The sequence below is a fragment of the Crocuta crocuta genome, unplaced genomic scaffold, assembly GCF_008692635.1.
Source record: "Crocuta crocuta isolate KB4526 unplaced genomic scaffold, BGI_CrCroc_1.0 scaffold8, whole genome shotgun sequence".
In the NCBI taxonomy this organism is placed as follows: domain Eukaryota; kingdom Metazoa; phylum Chordata; class Mammalia; order Carnivora; family Hyaenidae; genus Crocuta; species Crocuta crocuta.
In genome coordinates, this window is record NW_027532162.1 from 4,595 (window position 1) to 23,893 (window position 19,299).

Genomic DNA, 19,299 nt, shown 5'->3' on the forward strand with positions numbered 1-19,299 from the left:
CATCTCCAGAACCACCCGGGGAAGGAGCTCCTTCTGAAACTCGTGGCTGCTGGCACCGTTCGGTGGCGCAACTCTGTGACCTGGGGCACTGTCAGTGGCCGGCTGCCCAGGCCCCTCAGGAGGACCAGCCTCAGCCTGGTGGCTTCAGCAAGCTCACAAGGGACAGACCCCCAGGAAGATGTCAGTACAGGTTTATGTCACATAATCACAGAAGTGACACACGGTTGGCTCCATGCATTCTATTGGCCACAAGCAAAGGCAGGTCTTGCCCGCCCCCAAGGGGAGGGCATCGCGTAAGGGTGTGGGTGCCAGGAGGCAGGGCTGTGAGGGTCTGTCCACCACACCCCAGAAGGACCCACATCGAGGTCCCGGGGCGCCTCCTGAGCCTCATCGAGCTGGGTCTCCTGTGCGGGTCTGCTCTGCAGCAGGCCTCAAGACCGCCACTGAGGTGTGGCCGCCGCTTCCACAGACTGAGGGCCACCGGGCCATTGGCAGTGGCCTTTGTCATCCCAGCATGGCATGGAGCACAGAGCCCGGGGACAGGCCGCGTGCTCGGAGAACACAGGAAGCAGCAAACCAGCACCGCAGCCGCGGGGAACGGAGCGGGCGCGGGCAGCGGGCCGCCAGGGTGGGCTTGGTCAAGTGCAGCCCCCCGCACACGCACCAGAGGCCCCGGGCGCCTTGCAGGGCCGCGGGGGTCCAAGGCACCTTCAGAGCCGTGCAGGCCGGGGTTGGGCGCCTGCTTCACCGACGAGGACGCGGATGCGTAGGGGCCCCCGCCCCGGCCCATCGCGCTCTCTCCAGGGCAGAGGGGACCTGGCGAGGCAGGGAGCAGGCGCCCCAGGACGTGGGGAGGGGGGACCTGGTACCCACACCCTTAGCTCACTCGGCATCCAGTGGCCCTCGGACCACTGAGTCGCCCCAAGCGCCAGCCTAGGGCGGCCGCAGGGGCCTCCACAGGCCGAGGGCCACGAAGTCTTGGCCAGAACCAGGGTGGGGGGCAGGGGGCACCGAGACAGGCCTCTGGTCCAGCAGGAGGCCCGGAACGAGTCGTGCGACGGGATGCAGACCTGCCGGGCAGGGCGGGTCCCCAGGAGGGTCATCTCCAGCAGGTCTGTATGCAAGTCCCCACCCCACCCCCGCCCCCGCTCAAAACCAGGCTCTCTGGACGCCACCCACAGTCCTGGCCCCCCCCACGCCCCAGGACCAGCCCACGGTCCCCGGCGCCCACCTCCCTCTCCAGCCCACCCTCGCAGCCATGCGTCCCGTCCTGGCCCCGCCCCGTCCCCTGGTTCTGTGGGCAGGGACCGGGCCCCGGCAAGTCAGCGGCTCTCGTGGCACACAGGCGGAGAGCAGCCTCCCCTGGAAGCCATGTGGACGGGGGACCCTCACAGGGTTAGGGGTGCTGAACTCCCACCTGGGGCCAGTGGGAGGGGGTGCAGCCCGGGCAGGACTCACACAGAGAGGCAGGGAGGTGCAGGTATATTCTAAAGCCCCCCCATATGGGTGGGGATTGTGGCTCTGCGGGTCAGGGAGGAGCATCCTGGAGGGCTCTCTGGAGGAGGTGAGGTTTAAGAGGGGATGGTTTGGATTGCTGAGGGCCAGCCAACGGTTTGCACCTGCTGGGAACTGGGAAATCCTGGCCCTGAGCGGGGCTAGTGAGGGTGGGGACCGGGGGGTGGCACAGCGGAAGCGGCAGCCACCGGGGCCCCTGGGGAACCGGGTGCAGCCAGACCTCAACCCTGCCAAGCACAGTCCAGGCCCGGCGCTTGTCCGTCGAGGCCCACGGCGTAGGGAGAATCCCAGTCCCGCTCGAACAGCTGCCGCAGCTGCTGCTGCACGGTGGGCACCCCCGGCCGAGCGCGGGAGGCCCTCTGGCTGACCACCAGGCCCACCCCGGAGGTGCTGCTGAAGTAATCTTCCGACCAGTTGGAGGTGCCTGTGGGAGTGGGTGGGAAAGTCCCTGATGGCTGGGCTTGGGGACTCTGCCGCCTGGCCCAGGCGTGCGGCTCGGGGATAGGTGGGCTCAGCCGCCGCTCTGGGGTTGGCAAGGTCTGGCCAGGCCGCCCCTCGGGTGCCACGTGTGAGGCTCCAGCCACGCACCCTGGGTCAGGTGTCCTGACTCAGGGCTCTGACAGCTCAGTGCTCAGGTCTCCCATCTGCCGGAGGGGGGTGTCGGGGGGCAGCTGGCGTGGCTGCCTGGTTCCCAGAGCCCCCCCGGACGCCCTAGCCCTCCGCCCCGAGGGGCCCGCGCTGCACAGAAGGCGATGTCCCCTGTGGCGCCCCGGCCGGCCGCTGCTTGAGGGTTCCGGCCCCTTCTGTGGGGTTGTGTGCCCCCGTGTCCTGCACGCCTGGCACCCGGCAAAGACACCCAGACCCAGCTGCTCACCTATGTAGGCCGCCTTCTCAGTGACCATGAACTTGCTGTGGTTCACCCTGCTGAACGGGATGTTAGAGTGGTTCCTCACCGGCACGATGAAGACTTTCTTTGGGGAACGGAGAGGGGGCGAGTCAGGAAGGGGAGAGGGGCCGACCCTGCCCACCTCCCCTTCCCGCGCAGGGAGCAGGTCCTCACCACTTCCACCGAGACTCCGGCCTCAGGGTCGCTGAGGGCCTGCAGGGAGCGCAGGCCCGGGAACATCCTGGGGTCGGTGTGGGGCCAGCAGCTGACCAGCAGGCGCACGCGCACGCCCCTGTCGAAGGCCGCTGTCCGCAGCGCCGAGTCCAGCACCGGCCAGTACCTGGGGGGGAGGGGGGCAGAGCCAGGGTCCTTGGGCCAACGGGGTCCCCGCCGGCACGCCGCGGGTCACAGGCATCCCAGCAGGACAGGAAACGTCAGGGAGGGGGCGCCACCCAGACCCACCTGGCGGGGCGGCTGAAGCGCGTGGTGGGGAAGTACTCCATCACCGAGGCGTAGATGAACTCCCTGGCGCCCCCCATCACCACCAGCAGCGCCTCCAGGTCCCTGGTGCGGCCGTGCGGGCAGAGTGCGGGGGGCGATGCCTGTTCGGGGAGGGGGTCCCTGAGGGCACAGCCAGCGTCCTGAGCCGCTTGCTCTCTGGACTCTACTGTGCACCCCCCCACCCCCCAGTGTTTGGGAGCCTGGAGGAAAACAAGAGACGCTGGCTGGAGAGGTGGGGAGAGATGGAGGGAGGGTCTAAACCCCCCCTTGGGGCAGGAGAGCCTGAAGTAGGTGCCCCCCCGCCCCAGGGCCAGGTCAGCTCAACTTCCTGGACCCAAGCAGCTCCCTGCGCCAGGGAAGGCGTGTGTCTGTCAGGCTGGGCCCCCACCCGCCTTCCGGGGCTCCCACGCTGGGTCTCCTCCCCCACCACTCCTGAACCCCAGCTGAAGCCCCTCCAGCCCACCCAGCAGTGTGCCTGGAGCCCCTGGGTGCGCAGGGCTCCCCGCCACCCCCAGGCGGTGGTGACCGCCATCCTCTCCTGCAGCTGGGTCCCCGCGCCTGGGGCTCCAGGGCCAGTGTGCCAAGGACCTGGCGGGCCCCGTGGCGTCTGGCCGGCTCCTCAGCCCCTCTCACCGACAGGTAGGCAGCGGTGGGCACCCCCTCAAAGCGGTCCCGGAGGGGCTGGAAGTGGTTGATGTGGGACGAGAAGTTCTGAGGCCAGGCTTTGGGGAGGACGGCCTCGGGCGCCCCCAGCACCCAGTAGGTCTGGAAGGTCTTCTCCAGGTCCCTGGCCAGGCGGCTGCAGTTGTAGATGATGGCGCCCAGCTCCTTCACCTGCAGGGAAGGGGCAGCGGCTGCAGGAGGGAGCCCGGGGGGACATGTGGTCCCCCAGGCAGAGTGCAGCCCCCACACTGGTGGCTGGTCCACAGCAGCGTCACCGCAGGAGCCACAACAGGCAGAGGACGCTATGAGGTGGGGGTGCCCAGTGGGACCCTGTTTTCTTGTACATGTATCCTAATAATCAGAGTGATGCATGTTTATTGCAAAAAAAATAGAAATGCATAAAACTATTCGCGTCCCTGTTGGGCGACAGACGCCACTGCCTTTTCTACCCTCGTTCTTGGGCTGGTTTTGATGCAGTTGCAGGCACCTGTGTGAAGTGACTGGGACGTCCTTCCCTGGGACGCCATGACATAGCCCAGCGTGAGTGCGGTGGCCGAGGAGGCCGCTCACCTACCGGCCCGGGCTCTGACGGTGCCCACCAGGGCCCCGCTGCATGCCCAGCAGCAGGGGATGTCGAGCCAAGCCCCCCGGGGTGTGGGCGCTGGACTCACCTGTGTCAGGGACCGCCAGTCCATGTTGGCACTCCCCAGGTAGACGTGCCGTCCGTCCACGACCCAGAATTTGGAATGCAGAACGCCGCCGGTGAGCTTCCCCAGGGGCACGTACCGCACCTGGGCACCTGGCCGAGAGGTCAGGGCGATGTGGCGAGCCGGCTCGTGTGAAGTGAGCTTGACCCTCAGCCCTCTGCCGTCGGGTGGACGTGTTTACCCCCCCCCCCGGCCCTCCTTTACGGTGGGGAAACGGAGGCATCCACTGGCCCAGGATCCCTCCGGGCAGCCCAAATCCAGGGCCCCCACGGCGGCTCCCCCCAGCAGAGCTCCCAGCCCGAGCCTGCCTGCAGGCCGGATCAGGGGGCTCAGGGAGCCCCGAGGACCCCCCTACGCTCTGCCCCAGGGAAAACGGCCCCTGGCTCCTTGAAGCCAGTGCTGGCCTCGCCCCTTGTCCTGGGGCCCCAGCGGGCCAGGCGCCACGCTCACGCCCGCGCAGCGGCCCAGGACGGGCAGCCTACCTTGGGCCGCCAGCACCCGCAGGTCAGTGGACTTCATGGCCGGCGACGGGCTGCTGGTGGCCACGGCCAGGGAGACGTTCCTGCCCAGCAGCTGCTGCAGCTTCTTCAGAAGGGCCTCTCCCTGCGAGGCCGGGCCCACAGTGAGGGTGACCCCGCCAGCCCCAAGGACCTGGGCCTTTCCCCGGGGGCCCGCCCCGCGCACCCATGGCTCAGAGCCAGAGAGACGGGCCCAGCGCCCGCGTGGGGAGGGCTGGGCCGGGACGCACCGGCTGGGAAGACGAGTCGTTGACGCCGATGTCGGGGCCCGTGAGAGACCAGTAGAAGCTGGCCACGTGGACGGCCTCGCGGGCAGCATCTAGCAGCTGCAGCCACGCCTGGGCCAGCGGCTGGGCCGACGGGCCGCCTGTCACCGGGGGCAGGTCCTGTGGGATGCTCTCCACGAGCGCGAGCCTGCGGAAGGGCACAGGGGCCAGCCGCTGCCTCACATCGCCGGCTCCGGCCCAGGCCGAGGGTGCACCGAGCGGGAGCCAAGCAGACCGGGCTTTGGGTCTGGGCTGCCTACCGGGCGGGGGGGAGGCCCCTGGAGGCCGGCCAAGGGGGTNGCCAGGCAGGCTCTTCCTCAGGGTGCACCTGGCCCCAGATGGGAGGAGGGTACACTTGCCACAGGAGGAAGGCCAGGGTCACGGCGCCAAGCCACAGCACGGCCAGCGCTCCCAGCACCTGCAAGTGGAGAAGGGGGTCCCCATGGGGTCCCCAGATGGCGTGGGCTGGCATGGCCCCTCCAGGGCTCCCCTCCCCAAGAGGACCAGGCCTGCGGCGGGGTGGGGCCCGACAAGCGAGGGGTTCAGGAGGATGGCACTGAGCAGGGCCCAAGCCGTCTGTGTCGGGGGATCGGGTGGCTGGGGTGCTCTCTGTGGCCCTGTGGTCACATGGTCCTGCTGGTCAGGTCGGGGCTCAGCCGGGCTTCAGGCCCCAGTCCCACCGCACCGGCCTCTCCATGCTGGGGGCTGGGGGCCTGTGTGCAGCACACGGTGCAGGGAGCACCGCCGCTCTCTGGGGAGGCCTCAGCCCCTGCCTAGGGAGACCCGGCATCACCGGGAGCGCCAGCAGTGCCCAGGCGGCTGGGCCCCTTCAGAGGCCTCCCCACCCCTGCCCAAGGCTGTGCCCCAGCTGGGAGGCCAGTGCCCGGCTGCCCTCTGCTCCCCTCCCCTGCCCTCCGCTGCCCTCCGCTGCCCTCCCCTGCTCTCCCCTGCCCTCCNNCTGCCCTCCCCTGCCCTCCGCTGCCCTCCCCTGGGCACCCGGCCTGCAGGTGGCGGCCTCTGTGCGGAGGCTGAAGAGCTGGTGCGCGCGTGCGTGTGCGTGTGTGTGTGTGTGTGTGTGTGTGCGTGTGTGCATCCATCTGTGCCCTGGGACCCAGCCCTCGGCTGTTTCCCTCTCGGGGGGGTGCTGGGTGTCTGAGTCTCGGTTCCTTCTTTCAGTCACATGTGTGCCAGGTCCTGCGGCAGTTTCTGCTTTCAGCCTGGGCCTCCTGACGGGCCTATAAATAGCCGCATCCCNCACGGTGGGGGCTGGGTGGGGCTGGGTGGGGCCCTGGGACGCTCTCCGGGGGACCTCTCCCGCTGCAGCAGGACTGTCCCAGCCCTCAGGGCGGTCCTTCCCACCGAGAGCTGGGAGCCAGGCTGGTTGGGCCTCTGCTGGAGCTGGAGTCCCTCCCCAGAGTGGCCTCAAACGCCACCATGAGCCAAGTGCTCCCCAGTTTAGCAACCCCCCCCCCAGGGCTGCAGGAAAGAGCCCATGCAGTCACGGTCACCTGGCTAAACACGGAGGAGACGTCTGCAGGCCTAGGCCTGTGGGGAGGGGGCTCTGGGGCCGCAGCCCAGGTGCAGCTAGCCCCGGGCCGCACGGGCTCTGGGGGTGACACCGGGAGCAGCTGGCTCTGCCTCCAGCCTGGGACTCGTGCCAGGGCCGCCCCCCGCAGGGCGCCTGGGCCGGTCTCAGCGTGGGGAGGGGTCGGCCGTACGAGGCTGTGTCTGCCCTGAGCCGGAACATTACAGGGTGGTGGGGACCCCCAGAAGCCAGACAAGAAACCAGAACAAGGCCTCAGGTAGAGCCCGGGGGATCTGGGTCCGCCATCTGGCCTTCACTCTCCGGAGAGGCAGTCAGTGTGAAGTCCCGGCTGGGGACGGGGCCAAGGCGCCCCAGGGACATCCCTGTACTTGCTCCTCCCCGCACCACATGGAAAGGGGCCTGTCCCCCAAATGTCCCACGCAGAGGGCAGCTCAAAGCCCTGCAGCCCCCATCCAGGACTCGGAGCAGCCCCCGGCCCCCGGCCCCTGATGCCCAGAGCACAGCATCTCCTCTTGGCCGCTGGGAACAAACTGGGAGGCCGGCCATGCAGGGCAGCACCGGCGGCTTGTCCTGGGCTGGGGGACCCTGTGGGGCAGCGCCAAGCACCCCCGGCCCCGTGGTGGGCAGCCATGGGACGCTGCAGGTGTCAAAGGTCACGGCTGGAGGCGTGGACTTCCTGCCCCGCAGAGCATGGGATGAGGCTGCCAGCTGGGTGGGGAGGGGTGGTCTGCAGGCTCAGCTGGGGGCGTGGAGACCCCCTGGGCCCAGGCCCTTTGGCCCGGCTCTCCCGCCTGGCCCTGCTGTGGCTGTCACTTACCTCTGGAGCTCCTGCCTTGGCGTTCATCCTGGTCCAGCCGCGGACTGCGGGCCCTCAGCGCCGTGGGGGCAGGCAGGCTCCAGCACTGCCTCCCCAGCCCACCTGCCTCCGCTCTGTAACTGCTGCTTCCCCTTTGGGCCACTTCCTCTTTGTCCTGAGCACCTCCCCTCTGCACCCCCCGCAGACATCTGGAGCTGGGGGAGCCAGCCTGAGGGGTGGGGGGGCCTGCGGACTCTCACCTCTAGAGAAAGTCTCCCACTCCCGGCCCCATGTCCCACGGCAGATTCACTTTCTAGTCACGGGCTTCAGTATCGGTTGGGCTTGATGCCAGCCACAGAGAGCACGGGGCCCAGCCTGAGTCATTGCTCACGTCTCTCACACTAACCAGGTTTGGGGGCTGGCGGCCCCTGGGAGCCAGGTCCCCCCAGCTCTCAGCTCCTACTCCCTAGCATTGACCAGAGCCTCGTGGCCTCACAAAGGCTGCTGGAGTTCAGCCGTCAACTCCGTGTCCTGGGAGCGTAAGGGACATCCCAGAAGTCTCACAGGGCAAGATTTAAAGAAATAGATTCCTGGAACGCCTGGGGGGCTCAGTCGGTTAAGCACCTGACTTCAGCTCAGGTCATGATCTCAGGGTTTGTGGGTTCGAGCCCCATGTCGGGCTCTGTGCTGACAGCTCAGAGCCTGGAGCCTGTTTCAGATTCTGTGTCTCCCTCTCTCTCTGACCCTCCCCTGCTCACGCTGTCTCTCTCTCTGTCAGAAATAAATAAAAAACATTTAAAAAAAATAGATGCCCTACAGGATCGCAACACCAGTACCAGCCCTCGCAAAACCAGTGACTCCTTGGTATCAGCGGGGTCGTAGTTCTGGTTTCTCTTAGTCTGTTCAGGCTGCTGTAACGAGACGCTGTGGACTGGGGGGCTGGGAGCACGAGGTCAAGGCGCCGGCAGGCAGTGTGTCCGGTGAGGCTCAGTCCTGGCTCTCTTCGCTGGGTCCTCGAGTGGGGGAGGGCTGGGGGCTCTCTGGGGGCTCCTGCGGAAGGGCGCCGCATCTCAAGGGCTCCGCCGTCCCGACCTAGCGGCCTCCTGTGAGCCCAACTCCTAACATCATCCCAAACCCATCTTCCCGCGCACCTCCCCTTCCTCCCCTCTGCGAGCCAGGAGACAGGCAGCCTGCGAGGCAGAGACGGCTGGCTCATCCCGGCAGGGATGGCATGGGGGGGGCATGGGCCACAGCCCCAGGTCCCCCACTAGGGACGCTAAGTCTGCCAGGAAAGCGTGCTGCCTTGGTGCCAGCGAGCAGCCCAGGGCTGGCGCTCCGGCGCCTCGCAGATGTCCCACTTCTCAGCCGCTTGACCCAAGCCAACCGCCGTGTTCTTTCTTCCGCCTTGGCTTGGCGGCCGCCTTCTGTGAGGAAGTGACAGCTTGGCCGTGGCATCGCAAGGCTATCTTTCTTTTCTTCTTCTTCTTAATTTTATCATGTCCCCCACCTCCATTTTATTGACATATAGCTGACATGACACTATTAGTTTCCGGGGTGAACACAACCATATTTCCGCCGGCTCGGGTAACCCACCGCCGCGCGCAGTCAGCGCTTTGCCTGTGATGAGACCTGACACCCACTCTTAGCGGCCACGCTCATGGTGACGCCCGCCACATCCCAGGACCCAACTGCCTGACTGCCAGCGTGTCTCACCCGGGCTGCCCCCCCCAGCCCTGCCCGCCCGACCCTGACAACCGCGTCTGTATTTGTGAGCCTGGTGTTTTCAGACTCCACCCATGGAAGCCACCCTACGGTGTTTGTCTTTCCCGGACTCCCCTCAGGTCACCAGATGCCCATGAGGCCACCCAAGGTGTCACCGTGGTGGGATTTCCTTCTCGTTTACGGCTGAGCAGTATTCTGTTGTGTGTGTGAATATACACCACTATTTTTTTTTTTAAGTCTATTTACTTATTTTGAGAGAAGGAGAGAGACCAAGCAGGGGAGGGGCAGAGACAGAGGGAGAGAGAATCCCAAGCAGGCTCTGTGCTGTCAGGGTAGAGCCTGACGTGGGGCTCGATCCCATGACCTGAGCCGAAACCAAGAGTCTGAGGCTCAGTTGCCTGAGCCCCCCGGCGCCCCCACACCACATATTCTTCATGCATTTGTCAGCTGGTGGGCACGCAGGGTGCTGCCGGGGGTGCGCCATTGCGAATAGTGCTGCAGAGAGCGTGGGGGCACGCGGCTGCCCCGGGACCCTGGCTTCACATCCATCGTCAGGTTTTCTCCCCAGAGCCCGGTTTGGACTTGTATCTCTTTCCTCTTACGTGGAAAATGCTGGTTCCCACCCACATTACTATGACGATGTGTTAGCTTTGGCTTATCACATCTTTAACGTGATGTCCAAGGAGCAATTCTAACATCACTGCTCCGAGCATCTCCCGTCTGGTAGGCAAGTCCCGCCCCTTCGCCAGGACTGGCCCGGGCCCTGCATCTCCTGCATAACACGTGTTTCTCTCCTTGAAGCCGTTAATGGGAGTCAGGGAGTTTCTCAGGTTTCTGTCCTGGGAGAGCCCCATTCCAACGGCGACACAGCGCGAGGTCGGACTGGATGTGGCGAGGATGGACTTCAGCTGGCCCATCCGTGCTCACAACTGTCACTCCTTACGCTTCTTCTTTCTCATCCTGCGTGCCTGGTCTTCCTATTTAAATGATATCAGAGTCCTGGAATGAATCGGGTATGCATCCCCTTCTTCCTACATTTTGAAGTTTGTAAAAACAGGCTGAAATTACTCCTTTTAATTTGTGGGGAGCATGGGAACCTGTCTTCGATTTTTCACATCTTTGTGGGAAGATTGTCAACTATTAATTCAGTTTCTTTAGCGTTTACAGGACCGTTCGGGCTTTCTGGGTCCCTGAGAATCACATTTGGCAAATGACGTTTTTCTAGGAACTCGTCTCTTTGTTCACTGTCGTAAGTCATGGGTACAAAGTGTGTTGATGGCGGCGCCTTCCTCACCGCGTGCTGCCCCCACCGCCGAGCTGACGCCCTCTTTCGTTCCGCAGACTGGTGTGTGTGCCTCCTGTCTTTTCTCCCCGTTGGGAGATCTCGTCAGAATTTTAGCTGTTTTATTACTATTTTTTCAAGAAATCCACCTTTATATTTTTTGTTTCTATTACGATTTCATTTTCAATTTGTTCTTGTTTTTCACCTTTTTTGCATCCATCCTTCCACTTCCTGTCATATATTACGTTTCTGTGGTTATTTTTCTGCCTTAAGCTGGATGTTTGGCTCTTTAATCGCCAGCTCTCTTTACCGCTGCGAGTGTTTAAGGGTTCATCTTCTGCAGAACTCTGCTTTCGCTGAGCCCCAAATCTCCGATGGGGCACCGCTGATATTCACTTCTGTCACTCATGAATGATCTGGAAACCCGATTTAGGGGCACCTGGCTGGGTCGGTTGGCGGAGTGAGGGGCTCTTGATCTCAGGGTTGTGAGTTTAAGCCCCACGTCGGATGTAGAGCTTATGTAAAAATAAAATCTTAAAAAAAATAAGAAATTTGGTTTGAGATTTCCAAGCGAATGTGAAGCTACTGTGTCAGCGATTCCCAGCCTGCTGGCGCTGGAGCCACACGACGGCCGCAGCGCTGGGGCTTCAAGCTCGTGGGGGCGCTGTCACTACCACCCACCACTTACTAACGGTCCGTCTCCCCGGCTCGGGGTCACGGGGATTCCCAGCTGAACGCCTGCTTCCCACCGTGAAGGCTGTACTTCGTGTCTCTTTACGTCCCCGACTGAGCCACCTGTCACTGCGCGCTGCTCTCACCTTCCCGAACAGCAGCTTCTGTCTTAAAGTCTATGTTGTCTGATTTTAGTTTAACCGGTGGGGCTGGTTCCCCAGAGCCTGTGAGGGTGGGCGGGGCCTGTGTGGTGGGNGCCCGTGAGCTCGCCTCAGCCCTCTCGCTTCTGTCGTTCAGAACGGGGTGTCCCGGTTAGGTTGGTTCTCATCTGTCCACCTGGGGGCTTGGGCCTCTGATATTACTGGAGGATCTGTGCCTGCGATCATTTCTGGAAAGTTCTCGGCCATTGCCTATTCTCCGTGCCCACATTGTGGACTCGGGGTGCGTATGTGCTGAGCCTTTGCACCCCATCTCCTGCCGACTGCGCGTCCACCTCCACCTCGGCATCCGGCCCCTGTCCAGCCGCCACCCTTCCAACCCGAGCGGCGTCTTCAGCCGTTTGTTAGCGGCTCACACTCTGTCCGGTTTCCATTTCCTACCGCAGCCCCCCCGCCCCCCCAGCCTGGGAGGAGGGCGCTTCCCTGACCTCTCCCTGGGCCCTGAGACAGACCTCCTGACCCCTCCCTTGTGCGAACAGACTTCAGACCCTCGGCTCGGAGCAGGGGTCGTAACCTCACCTCTGCTCCTCTGGGCAAAGCCCTGGTGTCCTGACCCGGGTGCTCGCTTCCAGGCCGCCGCCCCGAGGCCCTGCGGTGCCCCCTGACCGTCCAGCTCTCAGCTCCCACCGGACTCCCGGGACGTGGGGGGCTCCCTTTTTTCTTAAAATCTCAGCTTTGCATCTGGCTTCGATTCTACCTTTAGCTCACAGTTCTAGGTGGTCGGGTTGTCAGAGAGGAAGCAGAGAGGAGAGGCCGAAAGGCCGGTAAGAAGGCGGAGCGCGGCGCAGACCCGCCAGGCCGGGGAGGAAAGCCCCGCAGCTCAGCTCCCAGGGCCTCCAGGGTTGACAGGTCAAGACGCTCGAGAGAAAGGGAGCAGAGCAGAGAGCAGGACCCTCGGGCCAGTTTTCCTCTTGAGGCATTTGCTGACCCATGTGCCGCACAGGGACACAGCATAGAGGCTGAAATGTGCGGAGCTCCGGAATATCACAGCTCTGGGGCCGCGAAGCTGAGCTCCGGCCGGCCGTCCTCAGAGGAGGGGGGTGCTGGGAAGGTCGCGCGCCTCACAGGCGGGACTGCTGTGGACTCCAGGAGAGCAGAGCCCCCGAAGGACGGGCACACAAGAGGTAGGACAGGCCTTGTCTAAGGGTCAGTCCCTGAGTGGATCAAAGGGATCCGTCCCGCTCTGTGGGTGATCCTCTCTGATAAAACATAACCTCATGCAGAGGATCCCTTTCTTTCCTCATTCACAATGCCTGTCACTTTAAATCCAGAGTCACCAGGGGTTTCTGGCTCAGTTAAGCATCTGACTTGACTTCATCTCAGGTCATGATCTCACAGTCAGTCGTGAGATCGAGCCCCACATCTGGCTCGATGTTGAGCTTGGAGCCTGCTTGGGATTCTCCCTCCCGCTCTCTCAAAAAAAAAAAAGTCACCATGTATCAAGGGGCACCCAGCTAGCTCAGTCAGAGGAGTGTGTGACTCTTTTTTTTTTTTTTTTAATGTTTTATTTATCTCTGAGACAGACAGCATGAGCAGAGGAGGGTCAGAGAGAGAGGGAGACACAGAGTCTGAAACACACTCCAAGCTCTGAGCTGTCAGCACAGAGTCCAACGCGGGGCTTGAACCCACACACCGTGAGATCATGACCTGAGCCGAAGTCAGGTACTTAACCAACTGAGCCACCCAGGTGCCCCAAGGAGTGTGTGTCTTGATCTCGGGGTCATGAGTTGGAGCCCCACGTTGGGCATAGAGATTACTTAAAATAAATTAAAATTAAAAAAAGAGCCCCCAAACATCAACACATCGAGCCAAGAGTAGAAGCAGGAGTCAAGTACTAGAACTATCAAACAAGTTTTGAAATAGTTGTGATTAATATGTTCAGAACAACAAATGGCAAGATGGAAATTTTCACTTAGAGAAATGAGACATTCTTTTTAAACCAAAGAAATTCTAGAACCAAAAATGAAATAACCAAAGTAAAAAGTACGACGTATGGGTTCACAGCCTGGACGGAAGTGAAGGGGGCCTAGCGAGTTGTGGGGTAGGTCAGCAGAGAACAAAAGACAAACCACAAGGAGAAAAATGCACAGAAAATACGGGAAAGAGCATGAGACACAGGACATATACAAAGGTTTAACGCATATGTAAATAGAGTCCAAGGAAGAGGAAATTGGGAATGGGGCAGAATTCTATCTGAGGAGAAAATGGATGAGGCTTTCCCCACACCGGTGAAAGATGGACGCCACTTTAAGAAGTGCTGCAAACCTCATCTGTGCTAGAGGACCTCAGAGATGCTCCTAATTGTACGAAAACCACTGAAAAACTAAAAACAAAGATAAAATCTAAAACGCCCAGAAAAGAAGATCAGGTCTAGAAAGGCAACAATAACATGTTTGACTTCTCCAGGTAAGCAATGAAATCCAGAAGATGATGGAATGATATATTTTAAATGCCAGAAAAAGGTAACTGCCACCTTAGAATATTATATCGATGTGCCAAGTGGAAGGAAAAGGCAAAATAAAAACATTTCCAAACCCTCCCCACTCAAGAAGTAGGTAGATTTCATCACAGCTAACCTGTATACCAAAACCAAAAATCTCAGTGAAGGGCTACCGGGTGGAAACACGGAAATGCAGGGTGAAAGAAGAACCAGAGTACAAACATGTCAGTACACGTAGGGCATGTCGACTGCAGCAATTAATAACAATTAATTGTAGGGTTTTCTACAATATTTGCAGAATTAAAATGCCTGATCAACAGCACAAAGGTGGGAGAGACAGGTGGATTGAAAGAGCTGGAAGGTCTTTATGTGGCCCAGGACATGGTAAAACTGCAAGCTCACATTAGGTCTTAATAAGTGAAAGATATATTTTATAATTGAATTTTATAATTGTGAATTGTTTTGTAAATGCCAGGAAGTAGTAAAAAGAACAATTCACATTAGACCATATAAGTGAAAGATGGATTTTATAATTGTTTGGGTACCAGGGCGCCTCGGTGGCTCAGTCAGTGGAGTGTCCGACTTCGGCTCAGGTCATGATCTCACGGTTCATGGGTGTGAGCCCCACATCGGGCTCTGTGCTGACAGCTCAGAGACTGGAGCCTGCTTCCGATTCTGCGTCTCCGTCTCTCTCTGCCCCTACCCTGCTCACTCTCTCTCTCTCAAAAATAAACATTAAAAAAAGTATAAGTGTTTGGGTACCTACTAAGAGTATAATGAAAGTAAATATTACTAACAAGCAAATGGGGAAACATGGAAGAAGAAAAGGAGGGGGAAGGGGAGGAGTAGGAGGAGAAGGAAAAGAGAATACTTGATTAATCCTAAGACAAAAAGGAAGAAAAATGGGATAACAGATATAATACAGCAGATCTAAAGTACATTGATAATTACAATAAATCTAGTAAAATACTTCAATTAAAAAAGATATTGTCAGACTGAATCTTATAAAACAAGATCTGCAAAAGTTTATGTAAAAGGATGAAAAAGGATGTTATGATAAACTAACCAGAAAAAAGCCAGCATAGCTATACTAATATCATACAAAGTAGACTTTAAGGCAAGAAAAATAACTAGGGATGAAGAAGACTTCATGATGACAAAAGGGCTCATCGCCCAGGAATATAACAATTAAATTGTATGCACCTAATAACATAGCTTCAAAATACATAAAGAAAAACTGATGGCACTGAAAGGAGAAATAGATGAATCCACAATCACAGTGGCAGACTATAACACAGTCCTTGCAGCAACTGGTGGAACAAGCAGACAAAACATTAATGGATATATTTGAAAATACAGTTGATCAATTTGATAAAAGATGGAAAATAAATGGAAATGTACATATTCTTTTCAAGGGCGCATGAAACACTTATCACAACTGCCCATATTCTGGGTGAAAAAGCATACTCTATACCTTTCCAATGATTGAAGTAATTTAAAATATACATTCAGACCATAGTGGAAATAGGCTAGAAGCTGATTACAAAAGAATAATGGGAAATCCCCAAACGTTTTGTAATTTAGCAACACATACCTAAATAACTCACTGTCCAAGGAAGAAATCTTAATAAACACTAAAAATTGTTTCACCCAAATGATAATGAAAATACAATATATCAAACTTTATGGGATCAGCTAAAGTTGTGTTTTGGAGGAAATATGTAGCCTTAAATCCATATATCGGAAAAGAAGGAAAGCTGAAAATCAATGATGATCCATCTCACAAAATAAAGAAAGGAAGAAGGGAAGAAAGAAAGATTAAAATAGGGAAGAGAAGAAAAAACTAATAATAAACATAAAGAATAAGAGCAAAATTGGTGAAACAGAAAACAAATATATCATAGAGAAAATCAATAGTTGGTTCTACAGAAAGAATAATAAAATGGGTAGGCCCCAGCAAGACTGGGCAAGAGACAGAGAAGGTGTGAATCACCAGTACCTGGGGTGAAAATGAAAAAAGCACAGGAACAGACTCTCAGATCCTAAAAAGACAACAAGTGAATATTATGAGCAATTTTGTGTTAACATATTCACTTTCCACTTTTAGTTTTTTGAATTCTTATTGCAGTATCAGGTACCCGTGCAGGGGGCGTAGATTTTCAGGTGTACGGCTAGATGGATTTTTTTGTATACACACACCTGTGTAACCACCACCGAAACCAGGACGGAGGACCTTACTGTGACCCCTTCTTGGCCAATACTTCCATCCAAGACTAACCAGGACTGTGACTTCCCCTGGCACGGGCTTAGTTTTCCTTATTTTCAAAATGGCACACCAACTAGATTTGGCACCCGGCATCCTTTGTCCCGGTTGTGGATTCATCACAACATGTGCGGTTCTGCGTCATTGCAGGATATTATCCAGTGTGGGAACATACCGGAAGTTATTGTCCACTCCATTCCTTTTTTAAAAAAATTTTTTAATGTATTTATTTCTGAGAGAGGCAGCATGAGCAGGGGAGGGTCAGAGGGAGAGGGAGTGACAGACTCTGAAACAGGCTCCAGGCTCTGAGCTGGCAGTCAGCACAGAGCCCGACGCGGGGCTCGAACCCACGAAGCGTGAGATCATGACCTGAGCCGAAGTCGGACGCCCGACCGACTGAGCCCCCCAGGCGGCCCCCCCATTCCATTCCTGATGGCCACGGATGTCACTTTTTGCTGCTCATGAGTGACACTGCTTTGGGCACTCGTGTGTCTTTTGTGGATCGCCACACTGTTTCCCTTGGGTGTAGACCCAGAAGAGTTGCTGGGTGATGGGTAGACATGTGGGTAGCTCTAGTTAGTGCCAAGTTTCTTCCTAAATTGTCAAGCTGCTCCACTCTCCCCAGCCTTGACAAGGACCTCGCTTCAGCTATCCTGGTGGAGACAGCCTGTCTCACGATGGGCCTGCCTTGTACTTCTCTGATGACAGACGATGTGGCACATCTTTCCACAGGGTTCTCTGACCCCCTAGGGTCCTCCTGTGCAGCACCTGCTCAGCTCTTCTGACCGTCTTTTATTGGATTGTCTGACTTGTTCTCTCTACTTATAGGACCCGTGTATTTTGGCTATTTGGATACAGATTACTTGCTGAATCTAGTTATGGTTAATATCATTGCTTTTCACACTCTTAGAGGAGCCTTTGGGTGAACACGGGTTCTTAGCCGAGCTAGCCCAGTTTAAGAAAAACTTCCTGTGGGGGCACCTGGGGGGCTCAGTCAGTTAAGTGTCTGACTCTTGATTTCTGCTCAGGTCTTGATCTCACAGTTCACAGGATAGAGCCCCGCATCAGGCTCTGCGCAGGCAGTGCAGAGCCTGCTTGGGACTCACTCTCTCTCTCTGCCCCTCTGCTTCTTGTGCTGTATCTCTCAAAACTAATAAATAAATATTAAAAAAAAAAACTTCCTGTGGTTACTGATTCTTGTATCCTATTTTAAAAATCTTTGATACCCCAAAGTCACGAGCATATTATTTTATTTCACCTTCTAGATGATATGCTGTATCTTTCACATTGGATTAGAAGTCTGCTGACATCCTTATCTTTGTTCCTCTATATGTAATCAATCTTTTTAAAAATGATTTTATTTATTTTCAGAGAGAGAGAGAGAAAGTGTGAGTGGGGGAGGGGGGAGGGAGGGAGAGAGAGAATCCCCAGCAGGCTCTGCACTGTCCTCCCAGGCCCGATTCAGGAGTTGAACCCACAAACCATGAGATCATGACCTGAACCGAAGACGGACACAAAACTGAGCCATCCAGGCGCCCCTGTAATAAATCTTTTAAATTTTAATTTTTTATTAAGACTTTACTTTTTTGAGCAGTCTTAGGTTCACAGTAAAACAGTGGGGAGAGGGCAGCGACTTCCCACCTACCTGCCGCCCTGACGCTGCACAAAACCCCCTCTCTGTCAGCGTCCCCACCACAGTGGGACGCTAGTGTCCACGGAGGAACGCCCGAGTCTGTGGTTTACGGGAGGGCTCACTCCGCGTGCACACTCTGGGTTTGGACAAAGGTACAGAGACATGTACCCATCTGCTGTCAGTGCCTCCACCGCCCGTGCCCGGTCCCCACCCCCTCCCGTCTCCACCGCCAAGGCCTGGCAACCACTGATCCTTTTACTGTCTTCATAGGCTTGCCTTTCCAGAACAAGTCACTGCCCGCTTCTCAGCTCTTCCCTGTCACCGAGTCTCAGCAATTGCCTCACGATGTGTTTCCATGATTACCTTTACTGGCATTTTCCTTGGGGTTCTTGAGTTATCACATCCATCAATTTATAGTTTTTATCCAGCCTAGGAATCTTTTGCCACTATTTTTTTGATATATTCTTTTCCACACTTTTTCTGGGATCCCAACTACATGTATGTTGGACTTCTTGATATTGTGCCATTCATCAGTGATGCTCTGTTCATCTTTTAATTTTTTTCATTCGTTTTTTTAAAGTCCTTTTTCTGTGCTTCATTTTGGGTAATTTCTCCTGTTATGTTTTCTAGATTACCAGTTTTTTCTTTCGCAGTGTCTCCCTGCTACTAATATTATTCAACGTATTATTCATTTCAGATCTGTGTGGGGAACAGAGCCAACGTGGGAATGGAGCGGGCGTGGGGACAGTGGGATACCAGTGGCTCCTGGGCCGTGGCTGGTGACCTGGTGATCAGTCTCGGTGGCAGCCAGCTGTGTGGGCTGACAGCAGGCTGAGCGCTCTCCAGCCCAATGGTCCACCTCCTCCGGGTCCACCTGGCAGCAGAGTTGGGGGACGTGGTCCTCTGGGTGGGAAGACCCGAGGCTCCAGGCACTGGGTGGTGCGACGTCAGCACCGCTGTGCCATGAGGTCAGAGATCACTCCAAAGCCACAGGAAGGGCGAAGGAACGGGAGAGGCCGAGGCTCAGCACTCAGGAGCCCCTCCTGCGGCTACTTGTCCACAGCAGGCCTATTTTAGAGCGCTGCTGGACGGCGCGTCCTTGAATGGCTGGGATAAAATAACTTTCTCCTTGAGAAGCAAACTGAAATCTCTAGGCTTTGCTTTCTCGCCTATGCCGCCCCCTGCTGGCGATGTCTCTGCATTGTAGCATCTCTGGTCTTGGGGATCAAAAGGGATTTTCCAGCCAACGAAGGGAGCGCCTGGGGCCCGGCATCTCCACCCCAAACTCTACCGGTGGAGAGAGAAGGCCAAGGCAATGGACGCTGGGGCCTTTGCCATGTGATAGAATGATTTATTAGAACAAATTCCATGACAACTCATATAAAATAATCGTTTTCTGAAAGACATCCATAAGACCACCTGAGGACAAACAGACAGAAGTCCCTCAAAAGCCAGACAAAATAAGTTACCGATCCCAAGTCGAAGGGTGGAGGGGGGAAGGAACAGGGATTTGTGAATTAAAAAAAAAAAAAGTGTACAGAGATCACTGAGGGTGTGTGGATGGAGCACGGCTGCTGTTTGCTTCCAGGGGACGGGCTGTGGGCGACTGTGCGGGGCATGCAGGAGACGGGGGGCCAGCAGGCTCGAGGGGCTGGGCCCTGGCAGGGAGCC

The 19,299-nt window shown here is 57.4% G+C and overlaps 1 protein-coding gene across 1 annotated transcript; it reads right to left on the minus strand.

The window, feature by feature from the left end:
* Window positions 1-1,241: 1,241 nt before the first annotated feature.
* Window positions 1,242-7,446, minus strand: PLD4 (phospholipase D family member 4). The gene is made up of 12 exons (XM_077776528.1): window positions 7,420-7,446; window positions 7,134-7,310; window positions 5,737-5,829; window positions 5,416-5,474; window positions 5,021-5,312; window positions 4,755-4,875; window positions 4,237-4,364; window positions 3,536-3,736; window positions 2,864-3,003; window positions 2,576-2,741; window positions 2,390-2,486; window positions 1,242-1,939 (listed from the first exon to the last, which is right to left on the minus strand). Exons 1-12 carry the CDS (start codon window positions 7,444-7,446, stop codon window positions 1,737-1,739), a joined length of 1,704 nt encoding a protein of 567 aa, XP_077632654.1. The 3' UTR covers window positions 1,242-1,736.
* Window positions 7,447-19,299: the final 11,853 nt, after the last annotated feature.